Source organism: Chenopodium quinoa, unplaced genomic scaffold (assembly GCF_001683475.1).
Source record: "Chenopodium quinoa cultivar QQ74 unplaced genomic scaffold, ASM168347v1, whole genome shotgun sequence".
NCBI lineage: Eukaryota > Viridiplantae > Streptophyta > Magnoliopsida > Caryophyllales > Amaranthaceae > Chenopodium > Chenopodium quinoa.
The window spans coordinates 105,203-122,000 of NW_018744878.1; the positions used below are offsets into that span (position 1 = coordinate 105,203).

General features: G+C 36.6%; 3 protein-coding genes across 3 annotated transcripts; 2 read left to right on the forward strand and 1 right to left on the reverse strand.

Moving 5' to 3' along the window:
• The first annotated feature begins 634 nt into the window (after nt 1-634).
• LOC110705350 (protein KAKU4-like) lies at nt 635-9,470 on the forward strand. The gene is made up of 11 exons (XM_021883195.1): nt 635-1,128; nt 3,376-3,443; nt 4,075-4,148; nt 5,650-5,714; nt 5,819-5,949; nt 6,441-6,611; nt 7,412-7,592; nt 7,811-7,875; nt 8,058-8,109; nt 8,541-8,622; nt 8,814-9,470. Exons 1-11 carry the CDS (start codon nt 864-866, stop codon nt 9,130-9,132), a joined length of 1,473 nt encoding a protein of 490 aa, XP_021738887.1. The 5' UTR covers nt 635-863; the 3' UTR covers nt 9,133-9,470.
• Nucleotides 9,471-10,269: 799 nt separating this feature from the next.
• On the forward strand, nt 10,270-10,894 carry LOC110705801 (F-box protein CPR30-like). Its single transcript, XM_021883734.1, has one exon. The coding sequence runs from the start codon at nt 10,304-10,306 to the stop codon at nt 10,892-10,894; it is 591 nt and encodes a 196-aa protein (XP_021739426.1). The 5' UTR covers nt 10,270-10,303.
• A 477-nt stretch (nt 10,895-11,371) lies between these two features.
• Nucleotides 11,372-15,628, reverse strand: LOC110705352 (putative disease resistance protein RGA3). Its single transcript, XM_021883196.1, has 3 exons — nt 15,091-15,628; nt 12,959-14,602; nt 11,372-11,672 (listed from the first exon to the last, which is right to left on the reverse strand). Exon 2 carries the CDS (start codon nt 14,062-14,064, stop codon nt 13,216-13,218), a length of 849 nt encoding a protein of 282 aa, XP_021738888.1. The 5' UTR covers nt 14,065-14,602; nt 15,091-15,628; the 3' UTR covers nt 11,372-11,672; nt 12,959-13,215.
• Between the last annotated feature and the right edge of the window lie 1,170 nt (nt 15,629-16,798).

Genomic DNA, 16,798 nt, shown 5'->3' on the forward strand with positions numbered 1-16,798 from the left:
CTTAGTGATAATCCAAATGACATGAACTCGACCTGATTGGATCTATCATCATATTTTACAATGATTATATGGTTTTATAATACTTGAGATAGTTTTTCTTAACCACCCAAATCTAATTCGAATTCGACCCAACTAGTCTACTTTAAGGTGATTAACAGTTTTCGTAAAAAAAAAAAGGTGATTAACAGTAACGTTATTCCCACACCTCAATCTCATGAAAGTGAAACATATAAGCGGACTAGTTTAATCCCGTGCGTTGCACGACTTAAATAGATATTATTTGTTTAAAATAGTTATCAATATTCTGTATTTGAAAAAGGCGTGATAATAATCTTATTAATTAATTTTGAAAGAAATATTGTATTTGTTTAGTTTTAGATATTAATTAGGAGGAAAAAAATAGAGAATAAAAATTATTATGTCAAAAATAATTTTGGCGGGAATTTTTTTTAACAAGAAGTCGACAAGTGTCATGTCAGTATATTTTGGTTTGGTACGAGTAATAGTTACTCCATAATAGATTCCAAAATTTGCTCCCTACCTCTCCTTCACTACCACCAAACGATCAAAATTACAAAAATACCCCTCTCCTCACATCAAAAAAAAAAAAAACAATAAGCCCTAAATCCACTTCAAACCACACGCTCACCAACGGCTACACTACACCAAACACCCCAACTTTCCAATTCCAATAAATAAAAATAAAAAACATAAAAAAACAGTTAAATAAAAACAAACATTACAAAAAAAAATTTAAATAATAAAAAAAAATTAAATCTGAACTCCTCTTTTTCTCTCTCATCCGAAAACCAAAACCGTTGCATTCCACAGTTCGTTGTTCAACTTTCTCTCTCCTCCCAAAAATGGCGACCACCTCTTCCCTGCGAACCGCCGGCGACGGCGGCGTCGGTGGAAAGATAGTGAAAAACCGGCGAGTTCGTAGCACTCCGTATTCTCGACCATCTCCACCTCCTCCTCCTCCGCCTTCCGACGACCCTGAAAACCCTAATTGGCTTTCTGGTTTGATTTATCCTGCAAAAGTCATTGCTTCTGGTGCTGGAAAGATTCTTTCGTTTTTCGCGAGTGATTATTCGTCGTCGTCTTCTTCCTCTGATGAAAATTCCTCTGGTAATTTTGATTTTGTTGGATTTTGAGGTTTTTTTTTTTGGATTTTATGTTTTTGTGTTGTTGGTGATTGTTTGAGGTTTGAGGATGGGGTAATGGAGGTATTGAAAGAATGATTGATGGTTTGATTGGTTTTATGTTTGTGTAGTTTGATTTTGATGAAATTTGTTGAAGATTATGCATCTGAAAAGCTGTTTGAGATTGTGTAAATTTGTTATGTAGGGGTATTTTGATTGGGTGGAGGGGTATTCGGATTCGGGTTTCGGAATGTGTTGGATTATTGCTTGAATGTTCTGCAAAGAGGAAACTTTGCTTGTAATTTCTATATTTCATGAATTTTTAAATTTCTACGTTTGGTTGGCTTTTTATGGAGTCTTATTGGTAAAGTATCTGGTAGTATTGGTTTGGTGATCGGGGGGTGTGACAAATGCCTCACGGCTTAAATTGAATCAAGTTAGTCACTTTGTTATGGTTAGGATTGGTGTGTTGACATTTGTGAAAGGAGTTGCCTGGCTCTAGAGATGAGTGGTTGGTTTTCCGTGGTGTTGGGGATTTTGAACATGGCCTTTTTGGACCTCATGCTCTCAAAGCTTGAAGTCATGTGCAATAAGAAATGGGTAGTGGAAATTATCATCCTTTTGACGCATTAGAGTTGAAGTGAAAGAGAAAACAGTTCAGAAGATTAATATATCTTGAATAACAGAATAGTGTTTTAGATTGTCAATGGAATCTAGCTGATGAAGTGCGAAGTATTTTTCATTTTTGTTTAAGGATTGAATTGATGTTTGAGAAAAAGCATAAAAATTTATAAGCTGAAATTTTCCCTTTTGGAGAAAAGTGTTACTCAAATATGTGATTATCAGAGTTAGAAGTAGAATGGTTGCTCTTGGCAAGTTAATACGAAGAAGCAAGGGCTGTGCTAGTTTTCAATTTGTCTCATAGCCAGGTTTATTTCTGGAAGACTACTGATTAGAGTTGCACAAAGATGCAGTGTACAGTGTATGATTAGGGGTAGGTGCCTTTATGAAAGGGGGGAGGGATGCAGATTTGATCCTCTGTCATTGTAGACCGGAAGGAGGGGGGACTTTTGCTTTTGTTTTCTATCACAGTATATAGGAGTATTAGGTTCTTAAGCTGCCAATGCTTGAAGATGTAATGTGTAGCCAAGGTTGTGCTCCAGTGCTTTAGATAGTCACTCCATTAGATAGTCACTCCACCAAGTGCCATAGATCACATTTCGCGTGAGTTGATGTGAATGTGAGACATATACCTTTACAGGGTTTTATAATTAAATATGATATGATAAAGGATTGGTCACAGTTTGCGGGTACACTGTGAAATGAGAAACCATTTTTGGCTAGAAAAACTGACAAGTAGGCTATTCTAGTGATTGTTCAAGTTATTTATTTATTTGTTCATTTATCTATCTGTTTTTATTAATCTATGATTATGTCACTTAATTAATTCCCAGAAACCAACATTACAGTTGGCTGAATTCATTTGTCAAACAATGCCTGAATGTATCCTTCATTCTACACTTGACAAATCTATATATTCCTGTTATTGTTACTCCCTCTATTTTTTAATGTTTGCTTTTTGCACAATTTTCAATGCAATATTGTAGCTAATACAAAAAGTTATTTAAAATTTACATATTTGAAAACTTAAAATTGAAACGAATCTAACAAGATCCAACTTGACTATTTTTGAAGAACAGAAAAGACATTTAAGTATAAGATTCTATTTGCATCATAATCTTCCAAGATTACAAATGGGACAAACAAAATATAACAGAGAGAGTGTTATTTATTTATTTATTTTAAACAATGACCTTTATTTGTTTGGTTAAAGTTTCTTGTATATTGTTAAATTGGTGCAAACATGTGCTTTTACTGTTAAAGAGGCATTGATTTGTTTTTCCTGATGCTTCCACAAGTTGATGGTTTGTCACATTTTGATTCTTCTTAATGATTTTGGCTTTCAGTTTTGTTAAATTGGAGTCATGATATTCATTTTTTTTAACTGTCCAAGCATGCCAGGTTATCTTAGCATAAGTAAAAAAAAATCATATATACACTGTTATGTACATCAGTCTTCATCATTGCTGCAGCTATCATTGTGGGGGCTACTTTTCTTATTCTCTGCATTAACTAGTGCTAAGTAGTGTGATTACATTTTGAAGTTTGTGGAGTGGATTGTTTTTCTTTGTATCTATCTGCAATCAAAAGCATGGGGTTTGTTTGACTTCAGATAATGATGACGAGGAGGAGAAGATTGGGAATGACATCTCATTTCATGAGGATGATAGACTAGATAAGGTTAGATTCTAATTAATTCCTTTTTTTTTTGCAAGTCATAAGCCTTATTTAATCTGTTTAGTAATTATATATAGCTGTATGAATATGTAAGCTGTTTCATATCATTCACAGTTGAAGGTAATCTTTCTATTTTTGTAATCTATGAAGGATGGTTGTGCAGTTCTAGCCTTTATTTAGATTAAGCTCTAGAGCTTTGATTTTGTATGTATCCTTAAGGTGGTTTGAGTTTTATTTCCCATGTTTTATTAGGTTTGTAAATTGACACCGTGTGTGCATGCGCGCACGTGCTTTAATGTTGTATATATCCTTATGGCGGTTTAAGTTTCATGCCCATGCTTTTATTAGGTTTGCGTGTGCGTGTGTGTATCTTTGGGGGGTTTGGGGGGGGGGGGTTACATATAATCTGGCTGAGGTTTTGGTACAACAGTTAGCAATCAAATTTAGGTTGCTTCAAGCTAATAAGGGTTGGTACTTTGCTTACTTAGAGCTATAGTGTGCATTTGGGACTTGAATGGGTGTATTCTACTGTCCATAATTTGCCTCTTGTTACCTTTCATGAATATTTGCAACCTCTAGTGGTACTAAAATTTAGGCTAAGATGAGAGCTGACGCATTGTATTTCATTTCTAAGGTGTTGTCTCCATCCAGCAAGAGTGATAATAAGCGTGCAATTGAACAATTGGTGACTGAAGAGACATATTCAAGGTACTAAATATTTGCAGAATTCTGCTTATTTTTCTATTTGAAGCTTCTTGGTCCGCATATATAATGTGTTTAGATAAGGATAATTTTAAGGGAAAGGGAGGGAAGAAAAGTGAGGGATTCATCTTTTCTTGTTGGGACCTTTGGGTATGATTTGGGGGGTGGGAAGGGTGCAAAATTGGAAGGGATCATTTTCATTACTTTTTAATAAACCAAAACATTCCAATGAAAGATTTGGAAGAAATATGCAAGTTAACATCTTCCTTCCCCTAATCTTCGTTTTTGTTTACTCTTTGTTTATCCCCTCTTCCCCTCCCTTTCATTCTACAATATATATTAATATTTGTTGTTTAGTAGGATAATGATTTATTACTTATGGCAGTAAAGTCATTCATGAAGTGAATGTGGTTTATGTATGACTATAGACAGTATGATTTGATTGTAGCTTTTTAAAAAGTCATTTCATTGACTCATATTCATGTATGCCTATAAAATAACTGATTCCTATGTATCAGGGCCATACTCAATAAATTAGAGTTGACAACATAGGAGCCTACAGCTAGACTATACACTATACTTATGCTTAAGGGCATATGCAGATATAAGGGTCAACATTAATGGTGGGTGAATGGATCATGGGTTAGTCTGTTCTCTGCATTGTTACATGCCACTGAATGCTGATAATTTTTTAATACAAATTTGACTAGTGTTGGAAAATGCCTTCCGTATAATGTAATAGACTAACTTTAGGAGGGGCAAATTGGGAAGTCTACTAGTCTAGTATTATCAGATTAATAGTCTTTAGCCTTAGTATAAATAGAGTGAAGGGAGAAAGGAGAAAGAGGCAGAAATTTTAGAGTAAATGAGAGTTGTGATCTCAAGTCTCTATTTTGAGAGTGGTGACCTAAAATCACTGATTTGAGATTTATAGGCTAACCTACTACCTTTTGTAAGAAGCCATCAGCAAGTTTAATATAATTTCAAGCTTTCAGCCTTAAATTTCTGCTTAATTATATAATTACACAAATCAGATTGCTAGTCTTTTACATACAATATATTTTGAGGCTTTAAAAATGGCGATTTCTCTTTAGGCCATGGGGGGATGGTAAATGCTTCTCTACTGGATTAATATGGCTTGACAGTTCCCTGTTCTTTCATTATTCTTCTATTTACGTTTTATTCGCTCACTGCCTTTATTTGATGTATGATGTCTAACATTTGAATTTGTATGACTATACTAACTATCTTAACAAGCTTAAGAATAGTTTATCACAAAATAGCAATGCAATTACTTTATAAGCATACTTAAGGATATCATATACATAATTGGTACTGGACATTGGCCTTAGGGCAACAATTATCTGAATCAACTATTTCCCATTTTGCTGTCTGGCATTTACAGCAGTCAGCAGATATGGTTGACTTCATATCTTTTTTATTAGTTTACTTAACATGTTCAATTTGGAGTTGTATGTTCATGTCAGTTGATGTTTTCTCTGGCCAGGAAAGAAGCAAATGAATTGATAAAACTTGTCAGGTCTCGTATAGTGGACAGCAATGGAACTTTTGGTAAACTGCTTTGCAAGATTTTGATCCTGATATTGACAGCAATGTCTATGTAATTGCCTGATAGAACTGTTTTTTTTTTTTTTTTCCTGATTTATGTCCTCAAGGCGAAACTTCTCCAAATATGCGAACCTCAGCAATTATGGAAGCCAGGAAATGGCTGCAGGAGAAAAGATCAGGCTCAAAGAAAAAGTTTGAGATGGAGCTTGATTCGGCAAATGTGGCGTCACCATTCCAAGTCAGTACCTTTTCTTACAAATCTTGTCAATGTCTTTACGTTGATATGTTATCAAAATTTAACAAGGTTGCCTGGATGTTCAGCTTTTGTGTGTTGATTAGTTGTTTTTTAAAATCTGGATATACTCGTCTTTGTCGTGCGTGTGTTTATGATTACTTTGTACAACCTTGCTTGTGCTGTATATGTTCATGAGTGTCCATAACTTTGGCTGCTATCAGGTTCTGGGTCACTGGCTGATATGCAGGCATAGGTATTTTGGTATAACTGTTCTATTTTGATGCTTTCAAGGGTGGAAGTGCTGTGATGTCTGGAGGATTGCTTTATAACATGTTACTTAGACAAAATGTTGTCTATGTAATATGTATTACTATATCGGCTATCTATATGAGCACACATCAACTTGTGTTCAGGCTTGTTGTTTTGAATTTTTATAACGGCTATGTATATGCCATTCACGGGTAACATGCTATCAATTTTTTTCATTGAGCTAGATCTCCAGAAGTGAGAATGGCTCCCCTGTGGATATGGCAAGATCATATATGCTGAATCGCCCTGCCTGGGCATCTCCGACTTTGAAGCAAGCTGAGGCTGGATCTTCATCACCGTTGGGCATGCTACATTTCAAGGAAGAAACACCGATGTCAACCTTACGCAGCTCTGAGGTATTATATTAGATTTTTGTTAACTTATCCTGCTGTCTTCAAAGTAACTCACCATCCAGTTACTTTTATTGGTACTTCGACAATCATATTTTCAAAATGTTTTGTATAATTGTGTTTCCTTGAATTTCTCCTACTTTAGGAGTGACTTTTTTTGCTTGAAGAGATAGAATGAGTTGTTATGTTTACCTTTGGGTGATGTTTCTTTTTGTGGCAGTGTTATTTTCGTTTTTTAATGCTGAAGGTTTATTATTGTTTTGCTAAGAACATTCTTGCTTGCTGGTTACTCTCTCAAGTGATTGCTGTTTGTGTTTTATATTTATACATATGGATTCTGGCTGGGTGAACAAAATGTATGAAGTATTTTATATCCCTAGTGTGCTATGCTTAATGTGAATCAGACAACATTATCTTTTTTTTCCTTTATTTTTTCTTCTTCTTCTTTGAGGACGGTATTGGAGGTCATTGCCACTGGCCTCATAAAATTTGATGCCTTGTATCTTATAATGCTTGGCAAGTGACATTTGCCCCATTGTTCCAATTTTGAAGTATTTGAGTTTGAACTTCCCATCATGTCTCATGTGATGCAGTCTTGCAATGTTGTTTGGAGGTTTTATATGATTGTTATTTTCTTTCTTTTTTTTTTGTGTGTGTGTGTGTGTGTGTGTGTGTGTGTATGTGTGTGTGTATTGCTACTGAATTACTGATCATTATTGCTTCTTATTTCTGTTATCTTTAACATGTGCTTGAAGTAATATAGTTTTTCCTCTTGTTAATTTTTTTGGAACATCATGTGCCTGCAGATGAAAAAGAGTTCTTTTACATCTGGTTCTTGGAATTTATTGGAGGAAATTCGAAGAGTGCGCTCAAAAGCTACAGAGGAGTTATTAGCTTCTGCACCACTGACAAAGACCATTCTGTTTTCTTCTGAAAGTAATCTGCCTCAAGATTCAGTATTGAATAAAGAAGTTGAGGAAGGAGCAGGTCAGTTGTATATCCTATACTCGCTGGCATGTAGTTTAACCGAAGCATTTACTATGGCATTAAATGTATAGTGATGTGAATATATTATTGTGACCCTAATGGAATTTTACATTTTGAACTAATTCATAAATGTGGACTGATTTTAAGCTAAGCAATTTGGTTACTCTGCTTTCAAAAGGACCTTTTAATCTTTAAATTAATTTTGACTCTATTTTCAGGCCCTGCAGAGTCAACGCATGATAAGCCAGAAAATGAAACTAGTACTCTTTACAGAGTCAGCCAGGTTTGTACTTGATACATCTGTGTGACTTTTTCTTTTATACCACTAAAACAAATAAATAATAAATTAATAATTTTACTTATTTTTGGGTCAGATAAGGGGTGGGGGTCTTTCATGTGTCTTTGAGGGAAGTTTTTGGGTTTCTATGTATATATTTTGATTTTCTTAAAAATTGTGTCCTGAAGGAGGGGGAGGCTATTCAATCTGTGGAGCACCAAGAGTCCCAGGAAGCTGCTGGTAATACTTTTGTTCTCAAAGTGCATTACTTAATACTCAGTTGTATACACATAATGTTGGATGAACAGCAAGAAAATACATGATGGGAAGTCGGCCTTTTTCTTTTTCCATTGTTGGTTTGATTAAAAAAATGTGGAGCAAGTGTCTTATTTTTGAAGGAAAAGAGGAATAGAACTGCTTCATCTGAGATTTTGTGTAAGGATTAAAGTATTGGCATATTTTGTGGTATAAAAGCTTTGTTGACTATAATTTGGAACTCGTATATTTTTGTGCGAAGGATGTTAGCTTTTAGAAGCTGCTTCCATGATTCAAACTACCTTTCCCCCCCTCTTCCTTTTGGACAGCAGTCCACCTTGCCTGTTAATGTAGAAGAATATTGATAATCTGTTGTCTGTCGTCAGCTAACTTTTATGCTATGCTCCATGTGTTAGAGTTGAGGCAGAATGATAATGATGAAGTGAAGCAGTTGAAGGACACAACAGCAGAAAATGGCTATGGGTGTTCTGCATCTGGGTGAGTCAGGCGTAACTTGTACACTTTCTTGAGAAAAAACTTATCTATGTTCAAAAAAGAATTATAATGGGAAGAAAACCTTATCATATTGGCGTAACTTGTACACTTTCTTGAGAAAAACTTATCTATGTTAAAAAAGAATTATAATGGAAAGAAAACCTTATCATATCCATACCTCATCTTTTGGGCAGTTTGGATCAAGCACAGGACACTGCTAATGAGGCAAGGCCATCTGAAGGAGAGAACGGGAAGTTGGTTGATTCAAGCCAAGCAGAACGTGATACTCATATGGAAGATAACTTAAACCCTCAAGAGGAGCCAGTTATTGACATACCAACTGACGCTGTGGTTAATGGTTCCCAAAACAGCTCTAGCATGCAACAGGAGGAACTGTCACAAAATTTTAGCCAGCCGGTTGCAGGAGATAGCCCGGCATCCAAAGTCAAGGACACACAAAAGGAGAGAAAGTCGAGAGGTTACACACGAAGAGGCAGAGGAAAGGGTAAATGAACCGCTGACTCCAAATTTTAACTCCATTTGTATCATGTCTTGTATGCTAGTGTAGATGTAATCTTAATGCAGATAGAGAGCATCTGTAGGGTTTGAACTTTGAAGCGGACTTGTAGCAGTAATTTATCAGCCTCCAATCAGTCCAATTGCGGTAATTATAGGTCCTTTGTAGTGGGCAATTTGTATCTCAGTAGAGTGCTTAATTAACATGATGGTTTGTGTAGTTAATGGGATAACTTCCCACATGATTTAACTTCTCAATGATTAGTCCAACATTTGGAAGCTTGAAGAATTCTTTAATCTTAATTTAAATGAAAAATTTACACGAATAATCTTAACTTTTGGTCTTTTGCTCATCTTTTCATAGTAAGTTGGTAACTGTTTCTCTTTACATGTGATAACTCTGTCAATTAGCATTTCCCTTTCCTTACAAGCTGTAACATTAACATAAATAGATAAAGATATACAATTATAAGATGAAAAGGGCACAATTAAGGGTAAAAGAATACGGAGTATTAGGACTTGTAAATGAGATGGTGCATCTGGCCAAAATAACAACCTATATTATTTGGGTTTGAATTAAGAGTATGTTTTACTTTATATTTGTAGCGAGCTTGCAACACAGGCCATACCTTTTTGATTTTGAACTAGTATCATACGTTTTTTGAATAGCAACTAGTATCATACGTTATTATTTGTTTTATTAAATAAACTAGGGGTACACGACATGCAAATTTTATTCTCACAATGAGTTGAGGTTAGCAAATAAATGATTATTTTTACTTCAGTAATTTAGTAAATAGGCCAAATTTCAGCAATTTGATACGAGTAATCACCTAAAAATAGTTAAATACTTTTACTCGTACTTATTTATTTATTTGTCTTGTAAAATTAATACGGATTACCAAGCGATGTGAAGAAAAGACAGTCCTCTCTTGCAGTTGGACGGACAGTTGCACTTGGGAGAACTTGAATCTTGGAACATAGCAGGAAGCCAGGAATGTATAAGGCTTCAGTGAAAGTATTCAGCTCGTATTTTAAGTGTTTTATCAGCACCATGAATTGATATTAGGTGCAATCCATTAAATGCTCTAATTAATCTTCTTTGATTATATTTGAATCCTTTGAAGCCTCTGATTGTCATTCAAAAAAGTTCAAATAACCAGCATACATGGAGGTGCTTCCACAAGACATCATTGTCAACATACTCTCCCGGCTACCTTCAAAATCAATCGGGAGATCCCCGTGTGTGTCGAAGCCATGGAAGTCTCTTCTTTCACAACCCCATTTCATCAAAACCCACCTAAATCGAATCAAACATATCCCAACAACACAAGAATCACTCCTCTTTGTTTCCAATGACTCTACTTCATCTTTCTATTCTGTCCATTTTAAAAATGCCCACTACAGGAGTGAAGAAATCACTGTTTTTGCTAGCAAGCTTAATCTCAGTGATCGCATTTATATTCGGACCGAAAGGAGTAATGTTGCCTCTTGTGATGGGTTAATATTGCTGAATAATGAACCATTTAACAAGTGGTTATTAGTAAATCCAACTACGACAGCCATGAAAGAGTTGCCTATCTCACCTTTTGCTCTTAAAAATAACATTACAATGTGTGGACTTGGGTATGATTCAGTTAATGATGATTATAAGGTTATTAACATTTCTTATGTTGAAAATTATAAGAAGCAAGGCTATAAGCCTTATTGTACTGAAGCATTTGTTAATGTTTGTGGATGCTTTGTTGTAGCGTACTAGTGTCATGTAGTTTTCTCCTTACGATCCTTATACTGTTTGTTTGAGTATTTTCTCCTGACTTCATCTTTAAGAAGCTGCTCATACTATGCAGGTGTTTTTAAGAAACCTCATAAGAGTCCAAATCTCTGAGACTTGGAGGGATTGTTGCTTACCTCTCACTGCCAGTGTGAGTAAACTATAAGTGCAATGTGCTTCTCATCAAAATAAAAAGTTTAAAAATAAAAACACGATAGGCAGGACTGATGCCTCTGACCAACACCAACAGCCTAATAAAGCTGGCAGAGACTCGATTTCACTAGTGGATTCAAATAATCTAATAATGTAAACATTACACAACACAGCTGCATATATCCAATATGAGTCTTTTTCAGAAACAGTGTGAGGTCTACTGGTTCAGAAACAAAACGAACCCCATGGACCTTCAGGTTGTAAGAATGATAACAGCAAGCAAATAATGAGTTGGGTTAGTCTTACCCATTGAAGCAAATTACTACAATGACTTAATTCATTAGTGTGAAGAATTATAAAGTAAATTCATCAGCATCTCAACTGTTTCATAATCACACAAGAGTGCATGAGAAAAACTTTATGACATAATCTCATACAATATTACAATCTACAAGGAAAAGAAGAAAAATGAAAAGATTGCACCAACATTTGGATAGTGGTATATTAGTACAATTTTCTGATGGGAGAATGTAGCAACTCCGTCTTCAAGAAAATAGCGAGTCAGGGTCCTTGATTGAGATATAAGTACATGATTCCTGGACACCATTTCCTTCATGAGAAAAACCAGAGCATCAATACATAAAAATTAAAAACAAGATTCTCAAGTCACTCTCAAATATTATAATAAGAACATCACTTAAAATGGTGACAATGTTGTTAGTTTAATTAGTAGTATGTCACAAGGCTATATAAATTAATCCATCTCAAGAACCCATTTCATCATAGATTCGTGATTTTGTAGGAGTTACAACAGCAATGCAATCCTTAAGTCTAGAAATACACTAATTATTTGATATATAAATGGAAGGAATGTGTTGAATGTGGGGCCAGTCCTCTCCGGTTGATTCTTGGCATCTTTCTTTCAGCCGTGCTAAACAATATCTGATTTGAAGTTGTCTAAGAGAGGTGAGTTTGGACATCCAATTCGGCATTGATTCCACTTTTTCGCAACACCAAATAATTGTCCAAGATTAGCCAAGTTATAATTGTCCCTTGCCCAACTTGGCATTGATATCCCTCCATACTAAAGGTCTTGAGATTAGAATGTGGCTGCAACTTTTCCATCACTGATTCTTCATACTCCTTTCTTCCATTCTTAGTGAAATTAAAGAACACTTCTTTCAGATGTTCCTTGTTCACCAGGCACCCATCTTCCTTTCCACCATTTATTTTATAACCTGTCTTCATATATCGAACCATGATCACAAGAATACCTTTCAGGTTACTTAGAGCTTTTAGATCTTCCAATCCTTCAAGTAAGCTGTTCTTACTTGAACTCATGTCTCCCAACACAAACTCATTAATAGTGTGGAGCCAACTCAGCTTACACATGCCCCTTGTTCTTCCAATCCCCATTCATGCTTTCCACTCTACAAATCTCCTTTCCCACAACTTGTTGAGCAAGATCATGCATTAAATCATGTATCTTACATGACCTAAAATCTTTTGGCAATTCTTTCAAACTTTCACAACCACTTAAGTTTAAAGTCTGGAGATTGTATAGTTTTGTAATAGATCTTGGGAGAAATTCTAAACCTTCAATGCATGAGAGGTCTAGATACCTCAGGTGTATCAGATCACCTATTGAGCCCGGCAAACTCTTGATTCTTGACAGACGCACAAACCTGATCCATCTTGAATCCTTACGATGAAATGAACGTAGGTGGCTCTTATTTTTAGTAAAAGAGAAATTTTTTGTATGTCTAATAAGAGTGAGATGACGAACTTTATTGTCTACATCCCCATTCATGGTTTCCACTCTAAAAATCTCTTTTCCCACAACTTGTTGAGCAAGATCATGCATTAAATCATGTATCTTACATGATCTAATATTACCTTCTTTGTCTTTCTTCACGTCTTGCAAGAAACTTCTCCGCAACAAGATCGAGAAATAATCCTCACCAAGATATTCCGGACTTTGATGATCATCATTCAACTGGATGTAGCCCTGTGCCATCCAAAGCCTTATCAATGTATTCTTCTCCATCACATAATCTTTAGGAAACACTGCACAATAACAGAAACAACTTTTCAGTGGGGATTCAAGCTGATAGTAACTCAGCTTCAATGTAGGTATAATGCTATTTTCGCTTCTATTGATTTGCGCTAATCCCAGCTTTTGAATTTTCAGCCACATATGTTTTTTCTTGGCCAAAGAGAAGACTTCCCACCACTCTAATTGCAAGAGGGACAAAAGCACATTCCTCTACAATATCTTCACCAATTTTGACCAAGTCTTCGGGAGGGTTTGAGTGTTCTGATCCAAATGCTACTTTTTTAAGTAAACACAATGAATCTTCCCTTGACAAGCCTTCTAGTTCATGCTTTAGACGGTCTCCTATGATTTCCGCAGTTCGATGTGAGCGTGTTGTAACCACAATCCAGCTTCCTTTCTGACCTCCCATCAAATATTGCTTCAATTTTTGCCATTGCTCATAATTTTCAGTCCATACATCATCCAAAACAAGCAAGTATTTTTTCCCAGCAAGTTGTTCTCGAAGTTTGCTTTGCAACACATCCATGTTAAAATCCTCATTCATCTTCTTTTTACCTGTGGCCGAAGCTAGAATCTTATCAAGAACCCCTTGTACATCCAACAACTCCTCATTCTCATCAGAGACACAAGTCCACATTTTTAATGAGAATGCAGTTGTGACTCTTTCATTGTTATACACAAGTTGGGCAAGAGCAGTCTTCCCCAACCGACCAATCCCCACAATAGAAAGGAAAGAAACATTTTTCTGAACATTAGAATCAAGCAACACACCAACAATCTTCTCTAAATCAAGCCCTCTTCCAATGATATCATCAGCATCATACACATAGGAACAAGTCTCAGGCCTTCGATTCTTAATAGGCTTAGGATCAATGCTCAAGCTGAAGCGTTTATCATAAGCAATAGCATCCAGCTTACTCTTGATCTTCGTAGCCTTCTGACTCATATTGTAAGCAGTACCAAACTTGGTAAAAACAGAAAGCACACGATCGTTGATACCCTGGGTGAGCTGCTTCCGCTCAGCAAGAGTGACAATTTCATCGAAGAGATCATCGGCTTCATAAACAGCATCCTTGAGTTGTTCATTATAGAGCCGTTCTTGTTCGGACAGCTCTTGCTTGGACTCAGCATCCTTGAGCACGGCTTCGATTCTTTTGACAGTGAGACGGAGTTCATTGAGTTTGGATTTGTACTCAGCAGTGGAGCAAATCTTATTAAGCTGATCACAATCCAATGCTGCTAACAAAGTTTGAGCAACAGAAAGGATTGTCCCAACATCTATTAGAATATGTTAGAACATTCTGTAATATTCTTGTAATTTTTACCTTCCATACTTAGCCTGAGTGTATCAAATCATTCCCGAATTTTCAGGAGTGATTATAGGGTGGCTGTATGCTATTAAGGCAAGTGACTCAGTATATATTGCTGTAAAACGTGAACCGAATTATAACACATAAAAATTAAAACCCAAAATTAGTGCTTACCTTTTATCTTGGTATCAGAGCCAGGTTGTTTTCCGGCGACCGGAAACGCTTAGGCGACATCATTTACCATGGAAACCGACAACGAATCCATTGTTTCAAAACCAGTAATAATGGAAGACTTATTGCAAATGTTATCACAGTTAAACACCAACAAGTCAACCATTGATACCTCAAATCAACCCATCCAAATTTCAGAGAAACTGAATCACAAAAATTATACAAAATGGTCTAAGTTGATGCAACTCGGCATTGGAGGACGGGGGAGGCTAAACCATATCACAACCCCACCACCGCCTCCTGAAGATCCCGAGTACACCAAGTGGGCTCAACGGGACTCGATTGTGATTTCATGGGTGATCGAGAATATTGAACCGGAATTACAAAATCAGTTTCTTGGTTACCCAACAGCAAGAGAATTATGGAAGGGAATCGAAACAATGTATGGCAGCAGTAAAGATGGATTACAGATTTTTGACCTCAGTGCTTACCTTTTATCTTGGTATCAGAGCCAGGTTGTTTTCCGGCGACCGGAAACGCTTAGGCGACATCATTTACCATGGAAACCGACAACGAATCCATTGTTTCAAAACCAGTAATAATGGAAGACTTATTGCAAATGTTATCACAGTTAAACACCAACAAGTCAACCATTGATACCTCAAATCAACCCATCCAAATTTCAGAGAAACTGAATCACAAAAATTATACAAAATGGTCTAAGTTGATGCAACTCGGCATTGGAGGACGGGGGAGGCTAAACCATATCACAACCCCACCACCGCCTCCTGAAGATCCCGAGTACACCAAGTGGGCTCAACGGGACTCGATTGTGATTTCATGGGTGATCGAGAATATTGAACCGGAATTACAAAATCAGTTTCTTGGTTACCCAACAGCAAGAGAATTATGGAAGGGAATCGAAACAATGTATGGCAGCAGTAAAGATGGATTACAGATTTTTGACCTCAGTGCTTACCTTTTATCTTGGTATCAGAGCCAGGTTGTTTTCCGGCGACCGGAAACGCTTAGGCGACATCATTTACCATGGAAACGACAACGAATCCATTGTTTCAAAACCAGTAATAATGAAGACTTATTGCAATGTTATCACAGTTAAACACCAACAAGTCAACCATTGATACCTCAAATCAACCCATCCAAATTCAGAGAAACTGAATCACAAAAATTATACAAAATGGTCTAATTGATGCAACTCGCATAGACAGGCAAACCATATCACAACCCCACCACCGCCTCCTGAAGATCCGAGTACACCAAGTGGCTCAACGGACTCGATTGTGATTCATGGTGATCGAGAATAGAACGAATTACAAAATCAGTTTTGTTAAACAGCAAGAAATAAAAATCGAAACAATGTATCAGCATAAAGATGATTACAGATTTTGACCTCATGCTTACTTTTATCTTGTATCAGAGCCAGGTTGTTTTCCGGCGACCGAAACGCTTAGCGACATCATTTACCATGGAAACCGACAACGAATCCATTGTTTCAAAACCAGTAACAATGAAAGACTTATTGCAACTGTTATCACAGTTAAACACCAACAAGTCAACCATTGATACCTCAAATCAACCCATCCAAATTTCAAAGAAACTGAATCACAAAAATTATACAAAATGGTCTAAGTTGATGCAACTCGGCATTGGAGGACGGGGGAGGCTAAACCATATCACAGCCCCACCACCGCCTCCTGAAGATCCCGAGTACACCAAGTGGGCTCAACGGGACTCGATTGTGATTTCATGGGTGATCGAGAATATTGAACCGGAATTACAAAATCAGTTTCTTGATTACCCAACAGCAAGAGAATTATGGAAGGGAATCGAAACAATGTATGGCAGCAGTAAAGATGGATTACAGTTTTTTGACCTCACGGTCAGAGCAAATAAAATTCAACAAGGGACAGACCCGATTGAGGTCTATTACAACAAACTCACAGCGATTTTGAAGGAAATCGATAGAAGGCTTCCCAATCCGATGACTTGCCCAGAGGATAAAACGATTTTTAATCGTTTAAATCAACAAAATAGGCTTTATCAGTTTCTTGCAGGGCTTGATGAGACCCTAGACAAGGACCGGCGGGACCTCCTTCACCGAGATCCACTTCCAACGACCGAAGAGGCCTACGCTAGTATCAGAAGAGAACTCTCACGCCGTGGCATAATGAAGACCAC